The sequence below is a fragment of the Danio rerio genome, chromosome 11 (assembly GCF_049306965.1).
Source record: "Danio rerio strain Tuebingen ecotype United States chromosome 11, GRCz12tu, whole genome shotgun sequence".
Classification (NCBI taxonomy): Eukaryota; Metazoa; Chordata; class Actinopteri; order Cypriniformes; family Danionidae; genus Danio; species Danio rerio.
Genome location: NC_133186.1, coordinates 6,279,160 through 6,304,720, shown reverse-complemented (window position 1 = coordinate 6,304,720; position 25,561 = coordinate 6,279,160). Strand labels below are relative to the sequence as shown.

Below are 25,561 nucleotides of genomic sequence, written 5' to 3'. Positions count from 1 at the left end.
TTTTTAACATGCTGATTTACAGTTGAAGTCAGAATTATTCGCCCCCTTAGAATTTTTTTTCTTCTTTAAATATTTCCCAAATGATGTTTAACAGAGCAAGGAAATTTTCACAGTATGTCAGATAATATTTTTTTCTTCTGGAGAAAGTCTTGTTTGTTTTATTTCAGCTATAATAAAAGCAGTTAAAAAATAAAAAAAAAACATTTTAAGGTCAAAATTATTAGCCCCTTTAAGCTATATTTTTTCCGATAGTCTACAGAACAAACCATCATTAAAATGCCTAAATACCCTAACCTGCCTAGTTGACCTAATTAACCTAGTTAAGCCTTAAAATTTCACTTTAAGCTGTATAGAAGCGTCTTGAAAAATATCTAGTCAAATATTACTTACTGTCATCATGGCGAAGAAAATAAATCAGTTATTAGAAATTAGACATTAAAACTTTTATGTTTAGAAACGTGTTGAGGAAATCTTCTCTCCGTTAAACAGAAATTGGGGAAAAATAAACAGGGGAGCTAATAATTATGACTTCAAATGTATGTGCAAATTCTAAAATTTGTAAATTAAAAGTAAAATCGGGTTAATTTTCCTTTTTTTTAGTGTTTTTTTTAAGTATATATATATATATATATATATATATATATATATATATATATATATATACGCTGTTGTTACACAATATGCTTGATAGTAATGGTCAAAATTGTGAGAGTTTATTATGGGCTTTATGATATAACAATGCAAGTATAACATCTAACAGCAACGCCACAGACGACAGTTTGAATGCTTGCTTTTTTGTTTTATTTATTTCTTTACTTTTTTTTTATACTTAATTTTTGTTGGTTTTTTAGGAACAAGTGAAAACCAAACAAACAAAATATATACACACACATACAGTTGAAGTCAGAATTATTAGCCCCCTTTTAATTTTTTTTTCTTTTTTAAATATTTTCCAAATGATGTTTAACAGAACAAGGACATTTTCACAGTATGTCTGATAATATTTTTTCCTTCTGGAGAAAGTCTTATTTGTTTTATTTCGGCTAGAATAAAAGCAGTTTTTAATTTTTTAAACACCATTTTAAGGACAAATTTATTAGCCTCTTTGAGCTATATTTTTCCGATAGTTTACAGAACAAACCATCGTTATACAATAACTTGCCTAATTACCCTAACCTGCCTAGTTAACCTAATTTACCTAGTTAAGCCTTTAAATCTATCTTTAAGCTGTATAAAAGTGTCTTGAAAATTATCTAGTCAAATATTATTTACTGTCATCATGACAAAGATAAAATAAATCAGTTAATAAAGATGAGTTAGTAAATCTATTATGTTTAGAAAAGTGTTAAAAATATATTCTCGTTGTTAAACAGAAATTGGGGAAAACATAAAAAAGGGGGCTAATAATTCTGACTTCGACTGTAAATACATTGTTATCGTGCCACACATAAATATACAAATCTAAAACTGGTGTTAAAAAAGAACACAAAGTATGTTATACGCAAATTATGTAAACCCTCTACAGCTGCCGAATGCTGTCTTGGGTGTTTCTGTACGACAAACAAACCTGCCTTGTGCGTTTGCAGCCTAAATATGAAATCATTTGTATGTTAAATATGATATGTAGCAAACATTTATAAAAATATTATAATAAAACTTTAGTCGATGTTACCTTGTTCTATTTATATTCAATTAGCACAGATGCATTTATGCAGCCAAAAGTAAACTGAGCTGTTTTTACAAACCAGACAGCTTTCGGATCAGAGAAAATGCATGAGGTGCCTATGTGCAAACAGACCCCTGCACACGCACAGGTTGTTGGAAAGTGTTTGAACAGCCACAAAAGACCACATAATCCACATTTCCTGAACTAAATTTTAACAATTATGTTAAGTTGATGCAAATTAGCCAGACAGGGTTTAAACGGCCATCTAAAATCGTAAGTTTTCCATTTAAGAAGTCAGGAAATTCGATGGGTATGTTATGTAAAGGTCAGCATTTTTCTCTCTCTTTTACTTGTGATCTGATCAAAACACATCCTAATACCAGGTGTAAACAAGGTCATGTAAATTATGCTGGTTAAACAATATCAATCAGCAATATTTATATCTTAAAAAGACCTCAGTGTTTTTAACAGTCTTAAATCAGCATTATAAAGCTAGCATAGTGTTGTTTGAATTCAGTGCTACTTTCTTAGATATCATTTATCTGTCAACACATAAATATCTGTCCTCTTTCATTACCTTAAATAGCACGCTCTGATTTTCCCAATTATTAACAGTGCTTACAGGTGTGAGCTATAAACGGGCGAGGATTGTTACATGGTGGTTTCACTGTTGCGGTGTTTGAGAGAGTCGTTCTCCTGACAGATCAGCTGGTACGGCTTCTCATTTTCCTCGATCACAGAGTTGCTGATTTCTACGTCTTGGTTCTGAAGTTCCTGCCGCGACAGATGCTCAACAATTCCGGCGCCAAACGAATCTCCCAGCACGTTGGTGGTGGTCCTGAGTCGATCCCTGAAGAACCACATGAAAATATGTACGTCAAACCCCGTTTACACATTACTAACACCTCAGAAACACCACAATGCTGGAGCGTGGCAGATGATTTCTGAGGTGTAGCTTAAAGGGTCACGAAACACCAAAACACATTTTTTGAGCTGTTGACAGTCAAATATGTGTCCCACGCTGCTAAAAACACTATGAGGACACATATATTTCACAAAAAAGTGAAAATTGGTTGTTTTTGCGTTATTTTGAGCAAATTCATTCTTCCTGTTTGAGACAAATTTTTGAAGCTGCGTCACGCCGATAAGATACTTGTGTGTATTCCAGCGTGTAGACTAGATGTCTGTACTTGGCTTCCTTCGTGACGTCTCTGAGTGTGCTGCATTCATTCATAAGAAAGACTTGGTTCAAACCAATCAGCACGCTCTATTGTGTATGTGCTGCAACTTCATTAATATGCATAATAGCTTCGAAGACTGTTTACCTGTACAGTGTTCAGACAGCAGAGAGACGCCACATTGTGTTGCCAAAAGAAGTGGAAGAAAAAAATAGTAAAGTTTGGAGACACGGGTCGTCATTGTTGTGTTTATTAATGTGCTGCAATAAAGGTCTTGTTTTCATTTTAGCGCTATGAGAGCGCAGCTGGACTCATGTGTGGACTACAGTGCATGTGACGCGTGACAGAAATACGTGTCTAGGCAAAATTTTTTACCTGAGAACTTTTCGCATCTGGAAATGGTGAAATCCGGATTTGCTACTCGTCTCCTTTTAAAAAAGACGGGGCTCCAGTTAATGTTGATTGTCCTGTCTTTACAGATTTTGTCTGAACACTGTACAGGTAAAAACTGTCAACAGATCAAAAAATGTGTTTTGGTGTTCCGTGACCCTTTAAATGTTGAAAGTGGAGTGTTTTTATCATGTTACTACAGAGTTGCTATGGTGTTTTCAAGGTGCCAAGTGTTGAAAATTGGCTAGATGCCTACCCTTACATCACCACCTTGTACATGTTTACTTCTGCTCTACACTTCCTCTGTTCAGATGCTCACATATTGCATAAAAAGACATTTTTAAACTTTGCTTCGATAAAATTAATGTTTTTCAAATTAAAGACAGAGATATATCAGAAATGACGGAGAACCCCTGTGTGGTATTTCATTGATATATAGAGATGACGGTGACACAGTGGCACAGTAGGTAGTGCTGTCACCTCACAGCAAGAAAGTCGCTGGTTCGAGGGTCAGTTGGCATTTTTGTGTGGAGTTTGCATGTTCTCCCATTGCTTGCGTGGGTTTCCTCCGGGTGCTCCGGTTTCCCCCAAAGTCCAAAGATATGTGGTAAAGGTGAATTGGGTAGGCTAAATTGTCCATAGTGTGTGTGAATGAGTGTGTATGGATGTTTCCCAGAGATGGGTTGCAGCTGGAAGGGCATCCGCTGCATAAAACATGTGCTGGATAAGTTGGCGGCTTATTCTGCTGTGGCGATCCTGGATTAATAAAGGGACTAAGCCGAAAACAAAATGAATGAATGAATGTAGAGATGACCTTTTAGAGATTTTATTTAGATTCTGCAGCTTAATCTTATTAAAAATATTGGTAACACTTTATTTTGATGGGGTTAAACAGAACTTTTCTAATTAGCTAAAATAAGTTATCATTATAAGTATGCTTATAAGCATATATAGCACATTACTTCATAAACTCATACAGCAGTTGGCCATTTTGAGGATGTCGCTTTTAGTAAACAAAATGAGTTCACTTGAGTATTGTGTATATCAATGTAGTCCACGTATTGTTACAGCAACCATGCTGGCAACTGCAGCTACCGGTATTTTACCGTTAATTTACAGAGCCACAGCAAGATGCTGTTAATTTAACAGTAACTTGCTGGCAACCATGCTGCCAGTAACTTACCGTTTTTTAACAGGACAATTTTTAACAGTGAGGTTCAGTCTTAGTTCATTAACTGAAGAGATTTATTCAGTGTTTTAAAGTCATTGTTCAGTATTATAGGGCCACAATATGAAAGCAGGATGTTTGAACGCTGCTAACACTCCTTCAGATTAGCAATCTGCATTATGTATCAATAACCTTTGAGAGAGTGCTCTCTACTGCTTCAACGTGACATTTGAGAGAGACTCACAGGAACCAGTCCACAGCGATGATCAGGGTAATGTCCTCTGTGGGAAGTCCCACCGATGTCAATACTATCACCATAGTAACCAGCCCAGCCTGAGGGATGCCTGCTGCTCCGATGCTAGCGGCGGTTGCTGTAATACTGCAGGAAACATGAGGGCTTTTTCATTTTTATGCGAAATAAATTACAGAATACAGTTGAAGTCAGAATTATTGGCCCTCCTGTACATTTCTGTCTAACTAAAGGAAGATTTTTTCAGCACATTTCTAAACTCAATAGTTTTAATAACTCATTTCGAATAACTGATTTCTTTGTCGTGATGACAAATTTTACTACAACCCCCATATCAGAAAAAGTTTTGACCGTATGGGAAATGCTAATAAAAATAAAAGGGATTTCTAAATTTACTTTGACTTGTATTTCATTGCAGACAATACAACAGACCAATATTTATGGGTTATTTTATTCAAAATAAACATGTATTCAGGTGTTACAGGTGTAATTTTGTCTCATTCTTCCTGCAAAAAAGTCCTAAGGTGGACAACACCTTTGTTGTTGCATTTTGCGCTTCAAAATGCACAACACATTCTCTTTTGGGCACAGGTCAGGACTGCAGACAGGCCAGTCAAGTACCTGTATCTTCTTCCTCAGCAAACAGAAAATTTACAGGAGGACTAATAATTAAAATGCTCCACACATTCTCTATTGGACACAGGTCAGGACTGCAGACAGGCCAGTCAAGTACCTGTATCTTCTTCCTCTGCAAACAGAAAATTTACAGGAGGACTAATAATTCAAATGCGCCACACATTCTCTATTGGACACAGATCGTGACTGCATACAGGTCGGTTAAGTACTTGTATCCTCTTTCTCTGCAAACAGAATATTTACAGGAGGACTTATAATTCAAATGCGCCACACATTCTCTATTGGACACAGGTCAGGACTGCAGACAGGCCGGTTAAGTACCTATATCCTCTTCTTCCACAGACAGAAAATAAACAGAAGGGCTAATGATTAAAATGTGCCACACATTCTCTATTGAGCACAGGTCAGGACTGCAGACAGGCTGGTTAAGTACCTATATCTTCTTCCTCCGCAGACAGAAAATTCACAGAAGGGCTAATAATTAAATTGCTCCACACATTCTCTTTTGGGCACAGGTCAGGACTGCAAACAGGCCAGTCATGTACCTGTATCCTCTTCCTCTGCAAACAGAAAATTTACAGGAGGGCTAATAATTAAATTGCTCCAAATATTCTTTATTGGACACAGGTCAGGACTGCAGACAGGCCGGTTAAGTACCTGTATCTTCTTCCTCCGCAGACAGAAAATTCACAGAATGGCTAATAATTAAATTGCTCCACACATTCTCTATTGGACACAGGTCAGGACTGCAGGAAGGCCAGTCAAGTACCTGTATCTTCTTCCTCCGCAGACATAATATTTACAGGAGGGCTAATAAATAAAATGGGCCACACATTCTCTACTGGACACATTTCTGGACTGCAGAAAGGCCAGTCAGGTACCTGTCTCCTCTTCCTCCGCAGACAAAAAATTCACAGGAGGGCTAATAATTGTGACTTCAACTGTACATTGTTTGCAATTTATGAGAATCTGTGTTTGCAAAAATGATGAAAAACAATGCTGCAGTGTAGTAGCTACTAAACTAACCTGATGGTGAGGATCTGGCCAAAGTTCAGATCCATGTCGTTGACCTGAGCGATGAAGATGGCTGCCACTGCTTCGTATAAAGCTGTGCCATCCATGTTGATTGTGGCTCCGACCGGAAGCACAAAACGTGTCACTCTTTTGTCCACGTGGTTGTTTTCTTCGAGACAACGAAAAGTAATGGGCAGGGTGGCAGAGCTGAGGAAGACATGTAAAATACTAATACCACAGTATCGTACTGTTTGAACAAAAGGTGAACGACCAATAAATAAATGTTTTTCAAAGACTGCAGTAATGCATTGAGAAGGGTCTGGCTGCAGAGTTGAACTTGCATCTTCAGGCTTGCATTCTCGGGCTTGCACGCTCAGGCAGCCACGCTTCCTATGCAAGTGACGTCATTTATAATCGACACCTGCACCTGTCACGTCACTTGAAATTATTGGATAATAGGAACCATTTTTTATTATTTTTGTCTCTTTTTCTTTTAATCAAACAATTATTTGTATTGGTCATGTAAGGGTCATATATTAACTGAACTTCTAATGTTGTGGGTGAGTGCTGTGCATACTAATTAGCATTTTTGCAGAAGTAGATAGATGCGGGTCCAAAATTTAATTCAGCTCTGCAGAAACTTCCTGTCTGAAGAGAGGTGTTGAAACTGAACACAGAACACAGAAAGATGTATACTTTGTTGTTGGGCAGAGAATTCGTAGAAAAAGAGGAAGTATGTCGAAGGTGCGGCCAATGGAGGACTGAACAATGACTGACAAGTAACGTTACACCAAAACTCCACCTGTTAAGATCAGTTGTGTATATATGCTGAAGTCAGGAAATGTATGTTAGTTGCGAACCTCTTGAATGTAATTCTTGTATTGCATTGGGGTAACGTAACCCAGAGCTCTGTCATCGAATTATTCATTTGTATCCAATAAATTGTTACGATTTTTGACATTGAAGAAAAACCTCTCCAGACCTTTTCTCTTGAACACGCATGGAATTGGCTTGATATTCCAACAAAATCAACACAAATAAACCAAAAGTAAGTTTCCAGTTCGTTTGCGTTGCCAGTGACGACGTTGTCAAATAATTTCTAAGTAGCCTACTTACGTTGTACAACATGCAGCGCAGCTTCAACAGTCTCTACATGATCCCAGCCCAGTGTTATAGGCCCTCCAAACATAATATAGAGATCGACTCGATAAGGGAACGTCTCGACTCGCTTACCGGAAAGAAAACAGCACAGATGATGTGTAACATTACTGCAGAGCTGTTGTAAGGGAAGCATGCGTTATTCGTTACGATCTGTTTACGTATCTATTGCAGCTGTGGTGCCCGTTGCCGTATGTTGCCAGAAACCACAGTGAAGCCCTTAGAAAAAAAAGGCACTTGAGTAAGGGTGACAGATAAGAAGTTTATTGCAACGATCTCAATGAAATCCATTGCCTCAGGGATTTTTCCGCCTCGGGGAAACCCTTAAGTTGAATTACCAAAGGACTTTCATGCAAGCGGACACAGGTGGCGATTGTAAATGACGTCACTTGCAGAGGAAGCACGGTTGCCTGAGCCTGCAAGTCCGAGCGTGCAAGCCAGGAGGTGCAAGTGCAAATCTGCAGCCAGACTCTATTGAATGCATTTGTTCATTTAATTTTCAATATCATAATTTTAAGAACACATGAAATCGAAACTACCATATTGATTTTGTTCGCTTACATTGCTAACTTTGCGGTGAACAATTCATCTGTGCATGTGATTTAAGATAACAAAATAGTTTGCCCTTTTAGTCTAAAATCCTGTTTGTTTTCAATGAAATTCTCAGATTACGTCTGAGGTACTACAACCATTCATTCATTCATTTTCTTGTCGGCTTAATCCCTTTATTAATCCGGGGTCGCCACAGCGGAATGAACCGCCAACTTATCCAGCAGGTTTTTTAACGCAGCGGATGCCCTTCCAGCCGCAACCCATCTCTGGGAAAGTACTACAACCAATCACTGGGAAACATCCTTACACACTTATTTACACACATACACTACGGACAATTTTAGTTTACCCAATTCACCTATAACACATGTTTGGACTTGTGGGGGAAACCGGAGCCAGCGGAGGAAACCCACGTGAGCACAGGGAGAACATGCAAACTCCAAACAGAAACACCAACTGACCCAGCCGAGGCTCGAATCAGTGACCTTCTTGCTGTGAGGTGACAGCACTACCCACTGCACCACCGCATTGCCCATTATTTATTTTTAAATATCTGCTGAAAAATCCAGCTTAAACCAACCTAGACTGGTTGGCTGGTTTTAGCTGGTCGACCAGGCTGGTTTTAGAGGGGTTTTGGCCATTTCCAGGCTGGTTTCCAGCCATTTCCAGCCTGGTTTTAGCTGGTCAGGCTGAAAATTAACAGCTAAATCCAGCTAAAACCAGCTTGACCAGCCTAGTTTAAGCTGGACATAGCTGGTTTTGGCTGGGCTCCGAGCCTGGCTAGGCTGATCAAGCTGGTTTTAGCTGGTCATTTCCCAGCCTGACCAGCTAAGACCAGGCTGGAAATGGCTGGAAACCAGCCTGAAAATGGCCAAAACCCCTCTAAAACCAGCCTGGTCGACCAGCTAAAACCAGCCAGCCAGCCTAGACTGGTTTAACCTGTTCTTTTTCAGTAGGGTTATTAAATAAATTACCCACGACAACTTTAATTTAATATAGTTTGGTATATTTATCTTCGGATATTTTGTTTTGCCCTTCATACAAAAAAGTTTGGGCACCTCTGATCTCACCAAACTAACAAAAAATGAGACTTTCCCCAGAGGAAAAAAAATTATGGGAAATTCTGTGAAAATCTTGGTCTATAAACCATAACCTGGGAAATACTTAATACCTGGAAACAAAATAAAAAACCTGTCTATCAAATAGATGGATCATCTGCAACAGTGCTCAAGCAATTTACAACATCAGATTGCTCTGTATTGTTTCTCTGGGATTTGTAAATTATATTAATAAATTTGTACCTTGATGAAGTGCCCAAAGCAGTGATGAGAGCCTGCAGCAGCCCGGCAATGAAGGTGAACGGGTTCTTCTTGGTCACCACGAAGAAGAGCAGAGGCAGAACCAACAGGCCGTGGATGAGCAGCCCCACAATCACAGACACCGTGTACATCCCTAACTGTCCTCCAACCTGAGCCAGATCCTTCATCTCCACTATCTTCCCCGCTATCAGGAAGAGGATTCCCACTGGAGCGTACCTGCGCAACAGACACAGCATTTTACAGTAATAAATTTGATATGTTTCGAAGTTAAATTATTCATGATTTTTTTTCTACTTCAATCAATAGCAAATGTATGGAAATCTGTTTCTGACATCTGCAAATCCTAATAAAGAGTGGTCATAAAAATCATTAAAGGTTGAAATTTATTATGCTGATATCTATTGATATGATTTCTATTATACCGCTTTTTTAAAGATGTAAATAAGTCTCTGATGCCCCTATAGAGTGTGTATGTGTAGTTTTAACTCTAAATATCCCATAAATAATGTTTTATAGCTCTTTGAAACTGACCCTTGTAGGTTGTGATCCAAATTGTGCTGTTTCGATGACTGTCGCTTTAAATTCAAATGAGATTGTGCTCTTTTCAAAAGAGGGCGGAGCTACAAACACCTAAGCATTAGCATAGTGGCAGATTATATATATATATATATATATATATATATATATATATATATATATATATATATATATATATATATATATATATATATATATATAAAATATTAGAGGTGTGAACCTATACTGGTCTCACGGTTCGGTTCGGTTAAGATTATCATGCCATCGATTCGGTTCAATTCAAAATCACGGTGCATTGACGATGCTTCCCATACACAGTGCTGTATTTTGGGGGGAGGCTATAACAAGCTGTCTGTATAAATACACACACACACACGCACACACACATAGACACACAGCCCCACACTGTCTTTAATTCACACACATACACAAACACAGACAGCACCAAACAAACACACACACACTCACACACACGTGCGCGCTTGCGCGCTCGGGAGCGATATTGTGAGACCGCCCACTCCTGTTAAAATTACACCAGAGTTACCGACCGCTCCCGCGATTTATTCGGAAATTCCTGCACCACATGAAATCTGGTCAGTTCTCGCGACAATGCACAGGTACAGCCGCGGGAATGCAGACCTATATCCAGAAGTATTGTTGTAACAGCCGAGAGGAAAAGAGAGGGGAGGAAAAGTCACGGCAGCAGCCGAGATGAAAAGTCACGCCAGCAAGTGAAATGGGCCACAGTAAGAGAGAGAGAGAGAGAATCAGAGTTCACTTTCATTCCCTCAATCGTAGAGAAATAGGGGCTTCTGTTGTAAGTGTCAGGGAAAAAAACACACATGCAGTGAAATTGTGCACAGTTTCTGAGTTGGCTGCTGGAGTGTTGTAAACACCCGCGCTCACCTCCCTTGCGGTAGTGAGCATATGAGATAAATGGCGTCAGTACATACTAACCGGTTATGATTATTACTGAACCGATACCGAATTGTCCGCGTCTGCATCGCGGTGCACAGCAGAAACGATTAATTTTGACACCCCTAATATATATATATATATATATATATATATATATATATATATATATATATATATATATATATATATATATATATATATATACACACACACACACACACACACACACATATTTACATTTATTTTTTTATCAAATGATATTTAAGTTTTGCCACATTTTACAACCTAAAGTAAACTTACCTTGCACAAAAAGGTCTGATCATATAAAAAATAAATAAATAAAAGAAGAGAATCAAGTGTCATGTCACTGTAAAAATAACTGCCTGATTGCCTATATAACATCCTAATCAGACACTAACCAAATTATGATGGCCACCAAGCGCATAATAGCTTCATTCAGGCAGTCGAAGAAGTCCCGGAGAGCCTGGCCCTGCTGTTTCATGTTTCCGATCACTAATCCAAAGCACATGGAGAAAACCACCAAGCCCAAGGCGTTCACCCCATTGGAGGAGCCAGAGACTGGGACAGCCTCCTCCACCGTCTCCTGGATGGTCTGCAAGACTGGGCTGAAGTTGGACACTTGGCTGAGATCAGTAGAGTTGACGTTCTCTGTCGCATTGACCACGATGGTGACATTTTTTGTCAGCACGGTTTTCTTGTATAGTGTTTTGTACTGCAAAAATGAAATGGGATGATTAGTGATATATTTGATCTATGAAAGCTTTTTGGAATAAAATTAAAGGTTGTGTTCAGAATTTAGAGCTTTGATTTCATTAAAACAAATGATTGCTCTGTTAGTGCAGTTTATTTGAATAAGTATGAATGGACACTTAGAACTGGATTGTGGCTAGAAGGGTATCTGCTGCGTAAAACATATGCCGGAATAGTTGGCAGTTCATTCCGCTGTGGCAACCTCTGATAAATTAGAGACTAAGCCAAATGGAAAAGGAATAAATAAACGAATGGACACTGACATTTGAACACTTATGTGAAACAAACAAGCACTGAAAAGGTGAACTTTTGAGCCATAAATCTCAGCACTTACAGTACACAATACACTGTCAAAAAATCTAACAGTTTCCATACGAAGTGCATGCTGTTTATTTACGATTGCCAATTGCATTATGAGATGTTGATCTCTGCTTTGTCGACTTTTGATGTTGAAAATTAACTACAGTTTAAGAAAGTGACTTTTTTCACATTTAAGTAGTTTGAAATAATATAAATGTATAATAAATAAGTAAATAAGTCTGTAAAATAATAGAAAATGTTCTGGCAGTTTATTACATGGTTTTGGCACCATAATATTTAACACCAACCCAGACAATATATCACTTTAAACTATTAAAAGTGTTCATAAAAGTTCCATTTTAGAACTTTTCAAGATTAAAAGTTCCCATAATGCAATTCAAAAGCATAAATAAACAGGGGAAAAAATACAAATAAAACATGAATTACAAAGTATGGAAAACTGCTAATTGGATATATTTTACAGTTTAGATCAGGGGTCACCAATCCTGGTGCTGGAGGGCTGGTGTCCCTGCAGGGTTTAGCTCCAACTTGCCTCAACACACCTGCCTGGATGTTTCAAGTATACCTAGTAAGACCTTGATTAGCTTGTTCAGGTGTGATTGATCAGGGTTGGAGCTAAAATCTGCAGGACACCGGCCCTCCAGGAACAAGTTTGGTGACCACTGGTTTAGATCATACTTTAAAGCTATATTCATATCTGTATTCTGAAGGATTTTACATAGCGATATCTTCATAGATCATTTCATTGATTTTATACAGCAATTTATTCTATAAAAACTAAATATGCTTTGAAAAAAAATCTGTTTGCAGTATTTCCCATATTCTTCCTTGTAAAAACGTAGATTTTAAAGGGACAGCAAAACATTCTGTTATAATTTATTCAAGCATTACTTGTTTCAAACCTTTATGAGTTTCTTTCTTCTGTTGAACACAAAAGAAGATATTTTGAAGAATGCTTGAAACCTGTAACCATTGACCGCCCTATTATTTGTTTTTCCTATTATGAAAGTTAATGGTTACAGGTGTCCAGCATTCTTCAACATATATTCTGTTGTGTTCCGCAGAAAAAAAGTAAAGTGGGTGATTAAACAGTGAGTAAATTTTCATTTTTGGGTGAACTATATCTTTAATGTTGATGAATATATCCTGATTTCATTCAGTTTCCTGTTTTTGTGCTCGAAATTATTGCATGTTTAATTTAATAGAGATCTCATTTGAATATTCTGATTTGCTTAATATGCATATTGCAAACATTTGCTATTCTTTAAGGTAATCAAATTTATCATTAGATAATTCGTACACTATTCACCCTGCAGTGTCTTGCTGTAACTGAAATATGAGCACAATGTGAACCAAACACATCTAAACAAACCAAAAACAGCACATTATTCAGATGTTGCTTCCTAGATAGTTATGAACTCACAATTCGAAGTCTGTATCTCCATCCTATCACAAACTCACAAAAAAATATTGTACAGAGTATATTCAGTGAGTATGATTTTATCTAGCATTTATGTTGATCCTGTAATGGCATTTTTATTCGAAAGTGTAATCCAGACCTAATCCCTAACCCATACTTAACTGTAAATTATACCCAAAATCAATGAGGAATAATAGTTGGATATAATCCTGAAGAAGCACATAACCCTAACGTAACCTAAGCCTAAGCTTAAATTAAACGTATCCTTTAATTCTGATTTGCTGATTAGAATGTTGTTACAGGACCAACATAGATGTACTGACACATGCATTAGAAAGATGTTTGCATTCAAAGATGTACAAACCTGTTTAAAGCAGGCTTCAACTAAATTTGGTGGAAACATATTTCTGTACGAAAAGAGGAAAATCAGATCTGGTAATTTTTTTTTTTAAATAAACAAAGACTGCAATAGTCAAGTGAAACTTTCTCCCCACCTTATAAGGTCCAGGAAGGCATCTGCGGCCTGCACTGGTTCAATGCTGCCACTAGAGGCCACTGGACTATCTCTGCTGCCTTTACCCGGTTTGATGATGATCACCATCACAATGCCGATGAAAACTGCAATTAATGTGGTCACCATGTAGTAAACGATGGCCCGAATTCCCATCTTCCCAGAGGCCTTGCTGTCTAAAGATGAGATTCCTACAACAGCAACAAAAACATGCAGCACCAAAATATCTCTAGATGAGAATGTACTAGTGCTGGTCTAATACTTAAAATATCTTTAAAAGTTGATTTATTTCACTAATTCCATTCAAGACATGAAACTTGTATAATATATATACATTCATTCCACACATACTGATATATTTCAAGTGTTTATTTCCTTTCATTTTAATAAGTCTGATGACAACTAATGAAAAACCCAAATTCATTCATTCATTTTCTTGTCGGACAATTTAGTCTACCCAATTCATCTGGGCTGCATGTCTTTGGACTGTGGGGGAAACTGGAGCACGCGGAGGAAACCCACATGAAGGCAGGGAGAACATGCAAACTCCACACAGAAACACCAACTGAGCTGAGATTCGAACCAGCGACCCAGTGATCTTCTTGCTGTGAGGCGACAGCACTACCTACTGCCTCGCCAACTCAAATTCAGTATCTCAGAAAATTAGATTATGAAAAGGTTCAGTATTAAAGACACCTGGGGCCTCATGTATCAACGCTGCGTACGCACAAAAACTTTGCGTACGCCAGGTTTCACGCTCAGAATCGCTCACGTTTGGATTTACTAACAATGAACTGAACGTGGGAATGTGCGCAGCTTCACGGCAGCTTTCTGGCAGGCGTACGCACATTTTTTGTGCGTGTCTGTTTTATTTCCATTGGCGACTCCTAGAGGCAGTTGTGTTAAATTCCTCTCTACAAAGTGTCTGAGCCTTGCAATGGCAGCTGTATGAGACGGGTTCATCTAGCAGGTATATAAGGTTTTCATACCATACATTTGACCAGCTAAACATTAAAGCACAATTTGCAGCAGTCGCCTGTTTTCCCAATGTAATCTGAGCAATCTACATTGCTATAAAGACACTATCTGAAGATGAATTTGCATGCGTGAATCAGAAACATTTCCATTCAATAAATGTGCAAATAAAATATGATGCTTATTGATATGAACTTATTGATGATTCCTACTTGTCTTTCTTGTGATAAATAGTGGGCAAAATCTGATATGTAGCGGGGGAAAAAACAAGAAAGAGTTCATTAGACGCTGGATTCGAGCCGCGTTCATGCTCGAACGTGTCAATTCATGATCACAAGCGTCTTATGAGCGCGCCACTGAGACTGTTAGGCGTCCTTCAACACTTTACAGGTATAAACCACACTATTTCTTGTTTAAATGCACTCAGTGCGATGTTCAGACCCAACTGTGTTGACCGCATCAGCTAAACTCTCCCACTCTATTTTTTTTTCTTTTGTTGTTAATTCCGGAGAACAAACTTGCAAATAACACCGCTTTTCGCCGGTCTACCTCCGAAAGCAGCACCTCCAATTCACATTCTGTTCAAAGTTTCTCTTTTTGCTTGCTTTTTTCATTGCTTTTTTGTTGGGTTTTGCCATTAGCATAGTCATTAGCATATTCATACGGGGGAGGAGGCAGGGAGGGGTTTTGTGCTCGTGCATGTTGCACTCAGTTTCACGTTCATTCGGATGTACAAAAGAATATGCGTGAGATTCGGCGTACGCAGTGTTTCATACATCTGAATTTTTTTCTGCGTACGCACATTTACAGCTTTGTGCGTACGCAATGTTTTAGTAAGATTTCCACGCAAGTCTTCGTACATGAGGCCCCTGGGCTGCGTCCGAAACTGCCTATGGTACTGCATTTGAATTAATTAAAGAACTATGTTTGTAACGATCAGGCCCGGATTGGCCAATCGGGAGGACCGGGAGAGTTCCCGGTGGGCCGGTCCGTTTTTTGGCCACGAGGGTTGGTGTTTCTAGCTGCTTGCACTCTCAGCAGTCGCACTTTTTTTCATTTATTTATTTCTTTGACCATAGCCTCACTCTTTTTATTCATTATTTTGCCGCAGCTCCGCTCTTCTTATTCATTGTCTCGCAGCCCCATGAGCAAAATGCAGCCTGCAGGGTAATGATGATGTAAGTATCATACCGGCCACTCAAGCATAACAGTGCTATTGTGGTCCAGTGGTCACCACATTGCATTACAATGTCGTCGATCGGTGTTCTATCCTCACCTGAGTAAATTATTTATTTATTTATTTTTTCATTTTTATTGTTAAGACATATAAAACTGTAAGGTTGTTGTACATTTGAAGCTCTAAAGCAGCTGTTTTCTTGAAAAAGACGTGACAGTGTAATTAGTAACTGAATTGGAAATGACCTTATTTTAATATACTGTAGTCAGTCGTGAACTGAGGTGGGCCGGTCTAAAGCTTAAAACTCCAGGGCTGAAAAGGAGTCCCACTCCGGCCCTGGTATCGATGGAACTTGCGACCTTAGTTGGCTAATGATGGTTTTCGAAAACACACCCCTGTTTTGCTGATCTAGAAACATTTGGTATTATTTGAACTTTAATAACAGTTATTGAGCTGTTTAATATTTGGTTGGAAAACTTATTTTCTAAACAGACAATTCAAATAAATACACTGTAAAAACTAGTAAGTTAATGCCGAGTTCAGACTGCATGATTTTCAAAGTAGTCGTGTCACAGATGTTTTCACACTGCATGACTATCTGGGCTTGCGTTTCGTTGCTGCTTTGTTTACACTGCAAGATGGATCGGCGACAGGGACTTTCTCATTGCATGACTTTACTATAGGAAGAATCGCCGACAACTTCGTCCAAACTACGTCTCACAGCCAAAAACACGTAGTATATCTTTTGTTATTAACTACATAATGAGAAAGAAGCCTTTAATGGGGTAGAAAATGTCCATATTTGCTCACCTGGGTTTAAAGGGAATTAGCCATTTCTCCTCAACGTTGATAATAAACTAATTTCTTTCTGTATGAAACGTCAAACAGACACGGTTGCTCCTGAGTCCTGTCAAACCTCCACTAGTTTTTCCTTCATTTCGTGGGTCCAAATAAACCGAAAAAGAGCGCTTTTAACTTCTCCCTCAGCCTCCCGCTGGCCTGCAGCAGGTATACACACACGCACACACAAGTGAATGCCGCTCTCTCATTGGCTGTAGGCGATCGCTGATGTTATTTTCAGTCAAAACTCAATTCACACGGCATGATATTTATATTAGCTCCAGATATTCAGCACGCCAAATATCTCACAGGCATCGGCGACTCATCAGCGATTCTCTCAGATCGCGTCTTTGATAGTTCATACTGTGTGATTGTCACTCACGTACACGAGCAGCGATTTGCCTGTGATTTCAGGCATTTGTCTGCGATTTCTCCAAACCTGTCGGCGAGCCAAAATCAGGGCTAAAATCCCACAGTCTGAACTAGGCATAAGGAAACTCAAGCCATTTGAAGAAACTGACTGCCTTAACACTAGACCTACAGAGAAAGTCATTTTGATAGCCAAGATAGTCACTCCAATAGAGAGTGATGTGTTTGTTGGTGTACCTGTGACAAGGCTGGAGACGATCAGCGGAAGAACAAGCATCTGAAGCATCCTCATCAGCAGCTCTCCAGGGAAAGAGAAGTACTTCACCTGCCTGATGGACAGATTATGAGGTCTCAGGGCAAACCCCAGTGCCACCCCTACACATAGTCAATCAGACAGAAGTTAGTAAAACTATTTTGAACATGACAGTTCCCTTCTGAACCGTACAGGAAACAACACACGCTGATTTACTGCTTTACCCAAAGCCACAGCAGCCACGGTGAAGATCACAAATGCGTTCCTCCGCAGGAACGTCTTGACGCTGTTTCGTGTGATGCCGCCCATCTTTCTCCTGCTTCCAGACATCTGTTTCTGTAACACTCGGCACAGGCGGTGGAGGCCTTCGTCAGCGCGCTGCGGCTTCTCAGAGTCTTCGCTCAGAAACAGACTAGTGCTGTTTGGAGGCTTCTCGTTCATAATCAGCTCTAACACATGGTCCAAGAGGGTTTCGTGGGAAACTGGAAGAAACAATTGGGATCGAAAAAAAAACATTATAAATATTATAATTATAAAACATTATGAATTAGAAATATTTTCAAGGTTAAAAATTATTTTGTTGATATTTTCCATGACCTAAAGTTGTGATGAAATTAAAATGTGCTCTTCATACTTTTACAAGAAAATGCAGAGTTCCAACACAACCTTCAATGTACAGGACAGTAGAGATTATTGACAGGAAAGCACGGGGAGCAGAGAGAGGGAAAGGATAGGCATAGGGCCGCGGGGCGGGAATCAAACTCGCCGTGAGCACCGGTGTGCATGTGTCAAAGCAGTAACCACTACACCGCTGGCGCCGGCACATAAGGATTTTGAACAACACACAACCGACCCCCCCTTCTAATGATAAGTACAATATAATGAAGTACAGAACTTATCCTTTTATATATACAGAGTCCTCCACCAATACTGGTGGCTGGCACTGTTGTTGAATATGAGCAAAGAAGAAAAATGGAATGAAAAATGGTTTTATTGTTTGAGATTTTGATCTTTTGCTCAAAAAAATAATAAAAAACTGAAGATGCCCAAGTTTCCTTTCGAACGAGAGCAGCAGCCTTTTTTCAGTATATAGGTGATGTTGTTGGATTGTAGTTTTTGAGACTTTCTGACACCAAGACCACTGTCCTCTTGATTCTTTCAATATATATATATGTTTTTTGGTTAGTTGAACCATCCTGCTAATAGTGTGTCTAAAGACACCTAAAAAAAAAAAAAAAAAGACACCTACTGTATCCTATTTTGGACTGATACACAACTCTTCCTATGGGCATTTTCAGTGTTTTTGATATTTTCCTACAACCAATTTCCATCCTGAGAACCTCATCAATGTCACAAATCACAGTTATGTGGTTTAAACTTTAGTCTTGAAAATGTGCACTTTTTATTTTTATTTTTTGTCTTGAAACTGTGCATTTATTTATTTATTTATTTGTCTTAAAAATGTGCATTTTATTTTTATTTTTGTCTTGAATATGTGAAGTTTTTTCTTTTTTAGTCTTGAAAATGTGCATTTTTTCTTTATTTAGTCTTGAAAATGTGCAGTTTTTCTTTTTTAGCCTTGAAAATGTGCACTTTTTTATTTTTTGTCTTGAAAATGTGCACTTTTTCTTTTTTTTTGTCTTGAAAATGTGCACTTTTTCTTTTTTTATTCTTGAAAATGTGCATTTTTTCTATTTTTGTCTTGAAAATGTGCATTTTTTATTTTTTCTTTTGTCTTGAAAATGTGCACTTTTTCTTTTTTTAGTCTTGAAAATGTGCATTTTTTATTTTTTTAGTCTGGAAAATGTGCATTTTTTTCTTTTTTTTTAGCCTTGAAAATGTGCATTTTTTATTTTATTTTTTTGTCTTGAAAATGTGCACTTTTTCTTTTTTTAGTCTTAAAAATGTGCATTTTTATATTTTTTTAGTCTGGAAAATGTGCACTTTTTTGTCTTGAAAATGTGCATTTTAAAAAAAATTAGTCTTGAAAATGTGCATTTTTAAAAAAAAAACATTTGTCTTGAAAATGTGCATTTAAAAAAATTAGTCTTGAAAATGTGCATTTTTTTTCTTTTTTTAGTCTTGAAAATGTGCATTTTTTATTTTTATTTTTTGTCTTGAAAATGTGCATTTAAAAAAATTAGTCTTGAAAATGTGCATTTTTTTTCTTTTTTTGTCTTGAAAATGTGCACTTTTTTATTTATTTTTTTGTCTTGGAAATGTGCACTTTTTCTTTTTTTTAGTCTTGAAAATGTGCATTTTTTTTCTTTTTTGTCTTAGAAAAGTGCACTTTTTATGTTTTTAGTTTTGAAAAGTTTACTTTTATTTTTTTAGTCTCGAAAATGTGCATTTTTTTTCTTTTTTTGTCTTGAAAATGTGCACTTTTTTATTTATTTTTTTGTCTTGGAAATGTGCACTTTTTCTTTTTTTTAGTCTTGAAAATGTGCATTTTTTTTCTTTTTTGTCTTAGAAAAGTGCACTTTTTATGTTTTTAGTTTTGAAAAGTTTACTTTTATTTTTTTAGTCTCGAAAATGTGCATTTTTTTTCTTTATTTTTTCAGCAAAAGATCAAAAGATTAAACACTATTGACATTTTTCACAGCGTTCTTTCCTCACATTTACCAAAGGTGCATGTTAGTGCAGGATACTGTATCATTTGCTTTATTTAAGAATACAAAACTGCTCCTGTAGGGGGCATGAATGACCTGTCTTCATACACCATCACTGAGCTACACTTTCTACCAGCCCTTCAGAACATATCCTGAATTACTTACATTATTAATGGTTTCCAAGTTGTTAATTAATCAATAAACCTTAACAGTCATGCAAATCAGCATCAAACCTCATCACCTCTTCTTGCCGTGAAGCACCCAGCTCTTTATTGATGAGATGCTGACACCATATAGACAAGAAGCTACCATGATGTCTTGCTCTAATTAATCATGGAAACTGTAAACACTAAATAAATGGCATATTGTGGTGCCTATCCCAAACACAACAAAACAAATAACATGTGATTGCCAGATAAGCAGTCTCCACTAATACGGTCATGATGTATTCTGTTTTTAGATGCACACCAACTGAAGGTGTGTTAGCGCAGGGTTAATCAGGAAAACTCGAGCACACGTGGGTTTGAGTTGGACTAATGGCATCAACTGAATAATATTAGTTAATAAATGAATACAAAACACAAACTAATTTACTAATGAGGGTCTTAGATCAACCAATTTAAGTGATACTGACAATTTCTGCTTCTTTATTTTTATATTTCCACCAGTAATATGTAAAAATTGTATCAATACTCCGTCATGCCCTTAGTAATAATAGTGTAGTTTTGATACCAAAGGTTGTCTATATATCACAATGTGACTGTCAGTCAAACTAATATGACATTTTGTTCATCATTTTGTTGTGACTTTACATATTTGAATTACATATTTGAAACTGCAACACTGCACTACCTGACAAAAGTCTTGTCACCGATCCCAGTTGTAAAAGCAACAAATAAAACTTGACTTCTAGTTGGAAAAGTGGCAGAGGTGGATTTTCAGATGGATCATCTGTTGAGCTGCATCCCAATCATCACATATACTGCAGAAGGCCTATAGGAACCCGCATGGACCCAAGATTCTCCCAGAAATCAGTCAAGTTTGGTGAAGGAAAAATCATGGTTTGGTGTTACATTCAGTATGGGGACGTGTGTGAGATCTGCACAGTGGATGGCAACATCAACAGCCTGAGGTATCAAGATTTGTGCTGCCCATTACATTACAAACCACAGAAGAAGGCAGGATAGCGCTCCTCGTACTTCAGCCTCCACATCAAAGTTCCTGAAAGCAAAGAAGGTCAAGGTGCTCTAGGATTGGCCAGCCCAGTGACCAGAGATGAACATTATTGAGCATGTCTAGGGTAATATGGAGGAGTAGGCATAGAAGATTTATCCAAAGAATCTTGATGAACTCTGGGAGTCCTGCAAGAATGCTTTCTTTGCCATTCCAGATGACTTTATTAATAAGTTATCTGAGTCATTGCAGAGATGTATGGATGCAGTCCTTCAAGCTCATGGGAGTCATACACAATATTAACTCTATTTCAACTGCAGCATGACTTTATATTCTATACTGTACACTATTTCTGTTCAAAGTCAGACCTTACTGTCCTAATTAAATAATAAAAATAATGGCATGATCATATTTTATTTTGGTAAAATAAGCGTAATTTAGAGGCCTTTGCCTTTCATATAAGCCACTTTTGATACCAATTGATCAGCTAGAAGTCAAGTTAATATTTGTTGCTCCTAAAACAAGACTTTTGTCATGTAGTGTATATCTCACAATGTGACTATATCTCAGAATTATGACTTTTCCGCATAATTGCAAACATTTTTTTCCATGCAACTTTACATTTTCCAGTTCCAACTTAAAAAATGCCACATTACACCTCATAATGTGAATTTACAAGACACATTTATAACAATATATTAAAAGAAATATGTAACTGGCGCATGCACATCTTTAAATTACAAACATATGTGGTGATTATGACATTTTAGTTAACATTTGTGACATTTTGCAATTGAACGTTTTGCAGAATTTTCATATTTCAAAATGTGACCATATTGCAACTGTTATTCCTCATCTGTATGTCCATTTTAGTGAAATACATCATTGAACATTTATGATACCAAATATTCCTTAAAGAGAATGGATATTACCTTACAAAACTACAACATAACACCAATAATGCTATTTTCTGAGCTTTTTCTTTAAAAAAATAATAATAACCCTGCTGAAAAATCCAGCTTAAACCTGCCTAGGCTGGTTGGCTGGTTTTAGCTGGTCGACCAGGCTGGTTTTAGAGGGGTTTTGGCCACTTCCAGGCTGGTTTCCAGCCATTTCCAGCCTGGTCTTAGCTGGTCAGGCTGGGAGATGACCAGCTAAAACCAGCTTGACCAGCCTAGCCAAGCTGGGAGTCCAGCCAAAACCAGCTATATCCAGCTTAAACCAGGCTGGTCAAGCTGGTTTTAGCTGGATTTGGCTGGTCATTTTCCAGCCTGACCAGCTAAGACTAGGCTGGAAATGGCTAGAAACCAGCCTGGAAATGGCCAAAACATCTCTAAAACCAGCCTGGTCAACCAGCTAAAACCAGCCAACCAGCCTAGGCTGGTTTAAGCTGGTTTTTCAGCAAGGAAATCGAAAGATTTTGAAACAATGTGACAATATTTCAGAAGTATGGATTCTGCATAATTGCAACATTATTTCCGCATGTAACTTTATATTTTCCAGTTCCTGGCAAGTTTTCTACTTCAGAAATGCAACATTACACCTCATCATGTGAATTTACAAGACCCATTTATAACCTTATGTTAACAGAAATATGTAATTGAACTTTAATGAGAATATCATATGAAGAGTTCAGATGCAAAAACCTCTAAGTGACGTCTGACATTTCCGTCAAAAATGAACCTTTTTTTAGCCTCCTTTGATTATGTTGAGATATTTTACTTTTAAGTAAATGGACTTATTCTTTGTCATAAAATTGATAATACTGAACATACACACGGGAGACTGATAAAAATACTAATTTTAGAGGAAAATTTCATATGGCATTTAGAGGTTTTTGCATCTCTTGCAACTCTTCATATGTTCCATACAGTTGTAGAGAATGGATACTACCATACAAAACTACAACATAACACCAATAATGCTATTTTCTGAGCTTTTTCTTAAAAAACAAATAATAATAATAATAATAATAAATCGAAAGATTTTGCTCATGTTCCCCTATGTAATTGTACATTTTCCAGTTCTTGGAAAGCTTTTCACTTCAAAAATTCAACATTATACCACGTTTATAACTTTATATTATCAGAAATATGTAATTGACATATGCACATCTTTCAGTTATGACTAGGCCCACACGGAATATGCGCGCGCAGATTTTCCGCAGAATTCCGCAGATTTCTGCAGATTTTTTGCCCATTATTAATTCTGTTTATTTACTTGAGTAAATGTGTAAATCTGAATTTATTTAGTTTTTATTCAGTAATTTATTACATTTTATTTAATATATTACGGTTTTAGTTATGATACTCCGCTAGATACTCCCAAAATAATTCAGCAGAAATCCGCAGATTTTTACCAAAATTCTCCTCAGAAATAGCAAGAAACGTCCGCAGATTCCGTCTGGCCCTGGTTATGACTATATCTGGCAATTATGACTTTTCAGCTATTCATTTTTATACAACAATGTGACATTATTACTTTGCAATTGAATTTTTTGTATAATTACCATTTCTCAAAAAGTGCAACTTTATTCCTTATTTGTGTGCCAATTTACACATTATTTAACATTTATAAAAAAAACTATTTTCCATGAAGTTGTAAAGAATTACAAAACAGCACCATAAAAGTGATAAAATTAGTTGCCAAGCTCAATGTTCTTAATCCTAATCAACATATAATGAACATAAATCAATAAATCAAAAACAAGTAAAAAAGAGTTTCCATTTTGGGGTGCATTTATCCTTTAAATCCTCAGTTCACCAGTTGACAATAAGTCAAAATACTAACTGTGTGATATCAAACAATAAAAAACACACCAAATACACCTTGAAGAACAATATTAAGTAAACAATTCCATCTAACCATTTCTAGAGAATAAACCTTGATACAGTATGAGTTTCACTCACCACTCATGGTTGCTCTGCTCTGGACTGAAGTGGCCACAGGTAAAATGCCCAACACAGATGAAACAGTTTATTATATGGCCTGACCTTCTCCCACCCTCCATACAACCACATACTGGGTGACACTAGAAGTACGCCGCAGACCTTCTGGTCTGATCTAGGGCCAGTTTTTTTCTCCACTGATCCTTACCACATGGTTGGATGACTGATCTTAAATCAGCATAAATACTTACACCAACAAACACCCCAGGTGAGCACTACAAAGCCTACTGGCACCACAATCTTGCCCCCATCCTTTCCACTTTGCAATAGTGAAGTATCTGAACCAGAACATCACACACTCAGGAGCAAACAGTGTTTATTGTGCACACACAGATTGTTATATCTATATAATCTCATAATGAACGATCCAATTGTTGATTATAGGTTTTTAGACATGGAATTTAGACACTTTCATGCAAATTAGACTAGTTTATAACCAATTTATAATTTATGCAAGAAAGAAAGAAAGAAAGAAAGAAAGAAAGAAAGAAAGAAAGAAAGAAAGAAAGAAAGAAAGAAAGACTACAATTTAATCCCTCATTCAAAAAGCTTGCCAAAAAAATGCTTTTTTTAATTAAAGTACACTTTACATACTAAAACAAAGGCATCTTACCATTTCGCAGCAGCTCTTCTTGTGTCTGTTCTCGTGCGCGTGCTGGTGAAGCTGAAGACCCCGCGATGCTCCGCGTTCACCACAGTTTGAAGAAATCGCGGAGAAAAGTGATGTTTGCGTGGGAGAGAGGAGGTCACGGGTTTTTTTTCTGAGAGGAAAAAGCAACGGCCACCTGCCCAATAGCGTGAAGAATCAACGCGTTAATGAAGTCTCATCGGGGGGAGGCGTTTATGCTGTGCGTAGGCTAACCTTACTACTGTATGCAACCACAACATCCGCTCGGCGATTATAGTAATGCATTCATGAAGGATACGGTACACAGTGTTCAGTATGAGTGAACCTTTGTCATTCAGAAGAATATAAAGAAGAAGGATAATGTATACTTTAATCGTAACTTTAAGTATACTGTACTGTAGTATTTGAAGTGAATCAAAATCTTTACTCAAAATTGTCCTGAAACAGCATCCATTCTTGTGTTAGAAGAATTGAGGAAAACTTTTTGATCCACTTCTCTGGACTTCTCTATCAACCTAGATGTGTTTTGCCAAATATTAACAAGACCAATTGTTTAAATGAGAATCTTTGAAACTGTTACGAAATGTTTTAAACAGATAATATACAGTTAAAGTCAGAATTATTAGCCCCCCTTTAATTTGTTTTTTTTTTATATTTCCCAAATGATGTTTAACAGAGCAAGGAAATTTTCACAGTATGTCTGATAATATGTTTTCTTCTGGAGAAAGTCTTAAATGTTTTATTACAGTTATAAATTTATTTAAACACTGTTTAAAGGAC

General features: G+C 37.3%; 2 protein-coding genes across 3 annotated transcripts in view; both read right to left on the bottom strand.

The window, feature by feature from the left end:
- LOC141376513 (uncharacterized) overlaps positions 1-25,561 on the bottom strand; it is a 214,091-nt gene that overhangs the window by 64,123 nt on the left and 124,407 nt on the right. The window contains exon 2 of the mRNA XM_073916269.1: positions 22,159-22,693. The gene's annotated coding sequence lies outside the window, so the exon portion shown is untranslated. The remainder of the gene's footprint in view (positions 1-22,158; positions 22,694-25,561) is intronic.
- On the bottom strand, positions 652-24,819 carry slc1a6 (solute carrier family 1 member 6). 2 transcript variants are annotated; one of them, XM_009305801.5, is made up of 10 exons: positions 24,115-24,148; positions 17,648-17,905; positions 17,408-17,545; positions 13,793-14,000; positions 13,663-13,705; positions 11,206-11,519; positions 9,314-9,547; positions 6,315-6,509; positions 4,647-4,781; positions 652-2,516 (listed from the first exon to the last, which is right to left on the bottom strand). In XM_009305801.5, exons 1-10 carry the CDS (start codon positions 24,119-24,121, stop codon positions 2,318-2,320), a joined length of 1,731 nt encoding a protein of 576 aa, XP_009304076.1. In that variant the 5' UTR covers positions 24,122-24,148; the 3' UTR covers positions 652-2,317.

Bases quoted from the DNA above. Each gene is read 5' to 3' on its own strand.
- slc1a6 (XM_009305801.5), bottom strand. The intron at 9,548-11,205 runs GTTAGTGTCTGA...TCTGTTGCGCAG, and splicing joins TTGGTGGCCATCATAATTTG to GTACGCTCCAGTGGGAATCC. The intron at 6,510-9,313 runs GTACAAATTTAT...TGTCTTCCTCAG, and splicing joins GCTTTGGGCACTTCATCAAG to CTCTGCCACCCTGCCCATTA.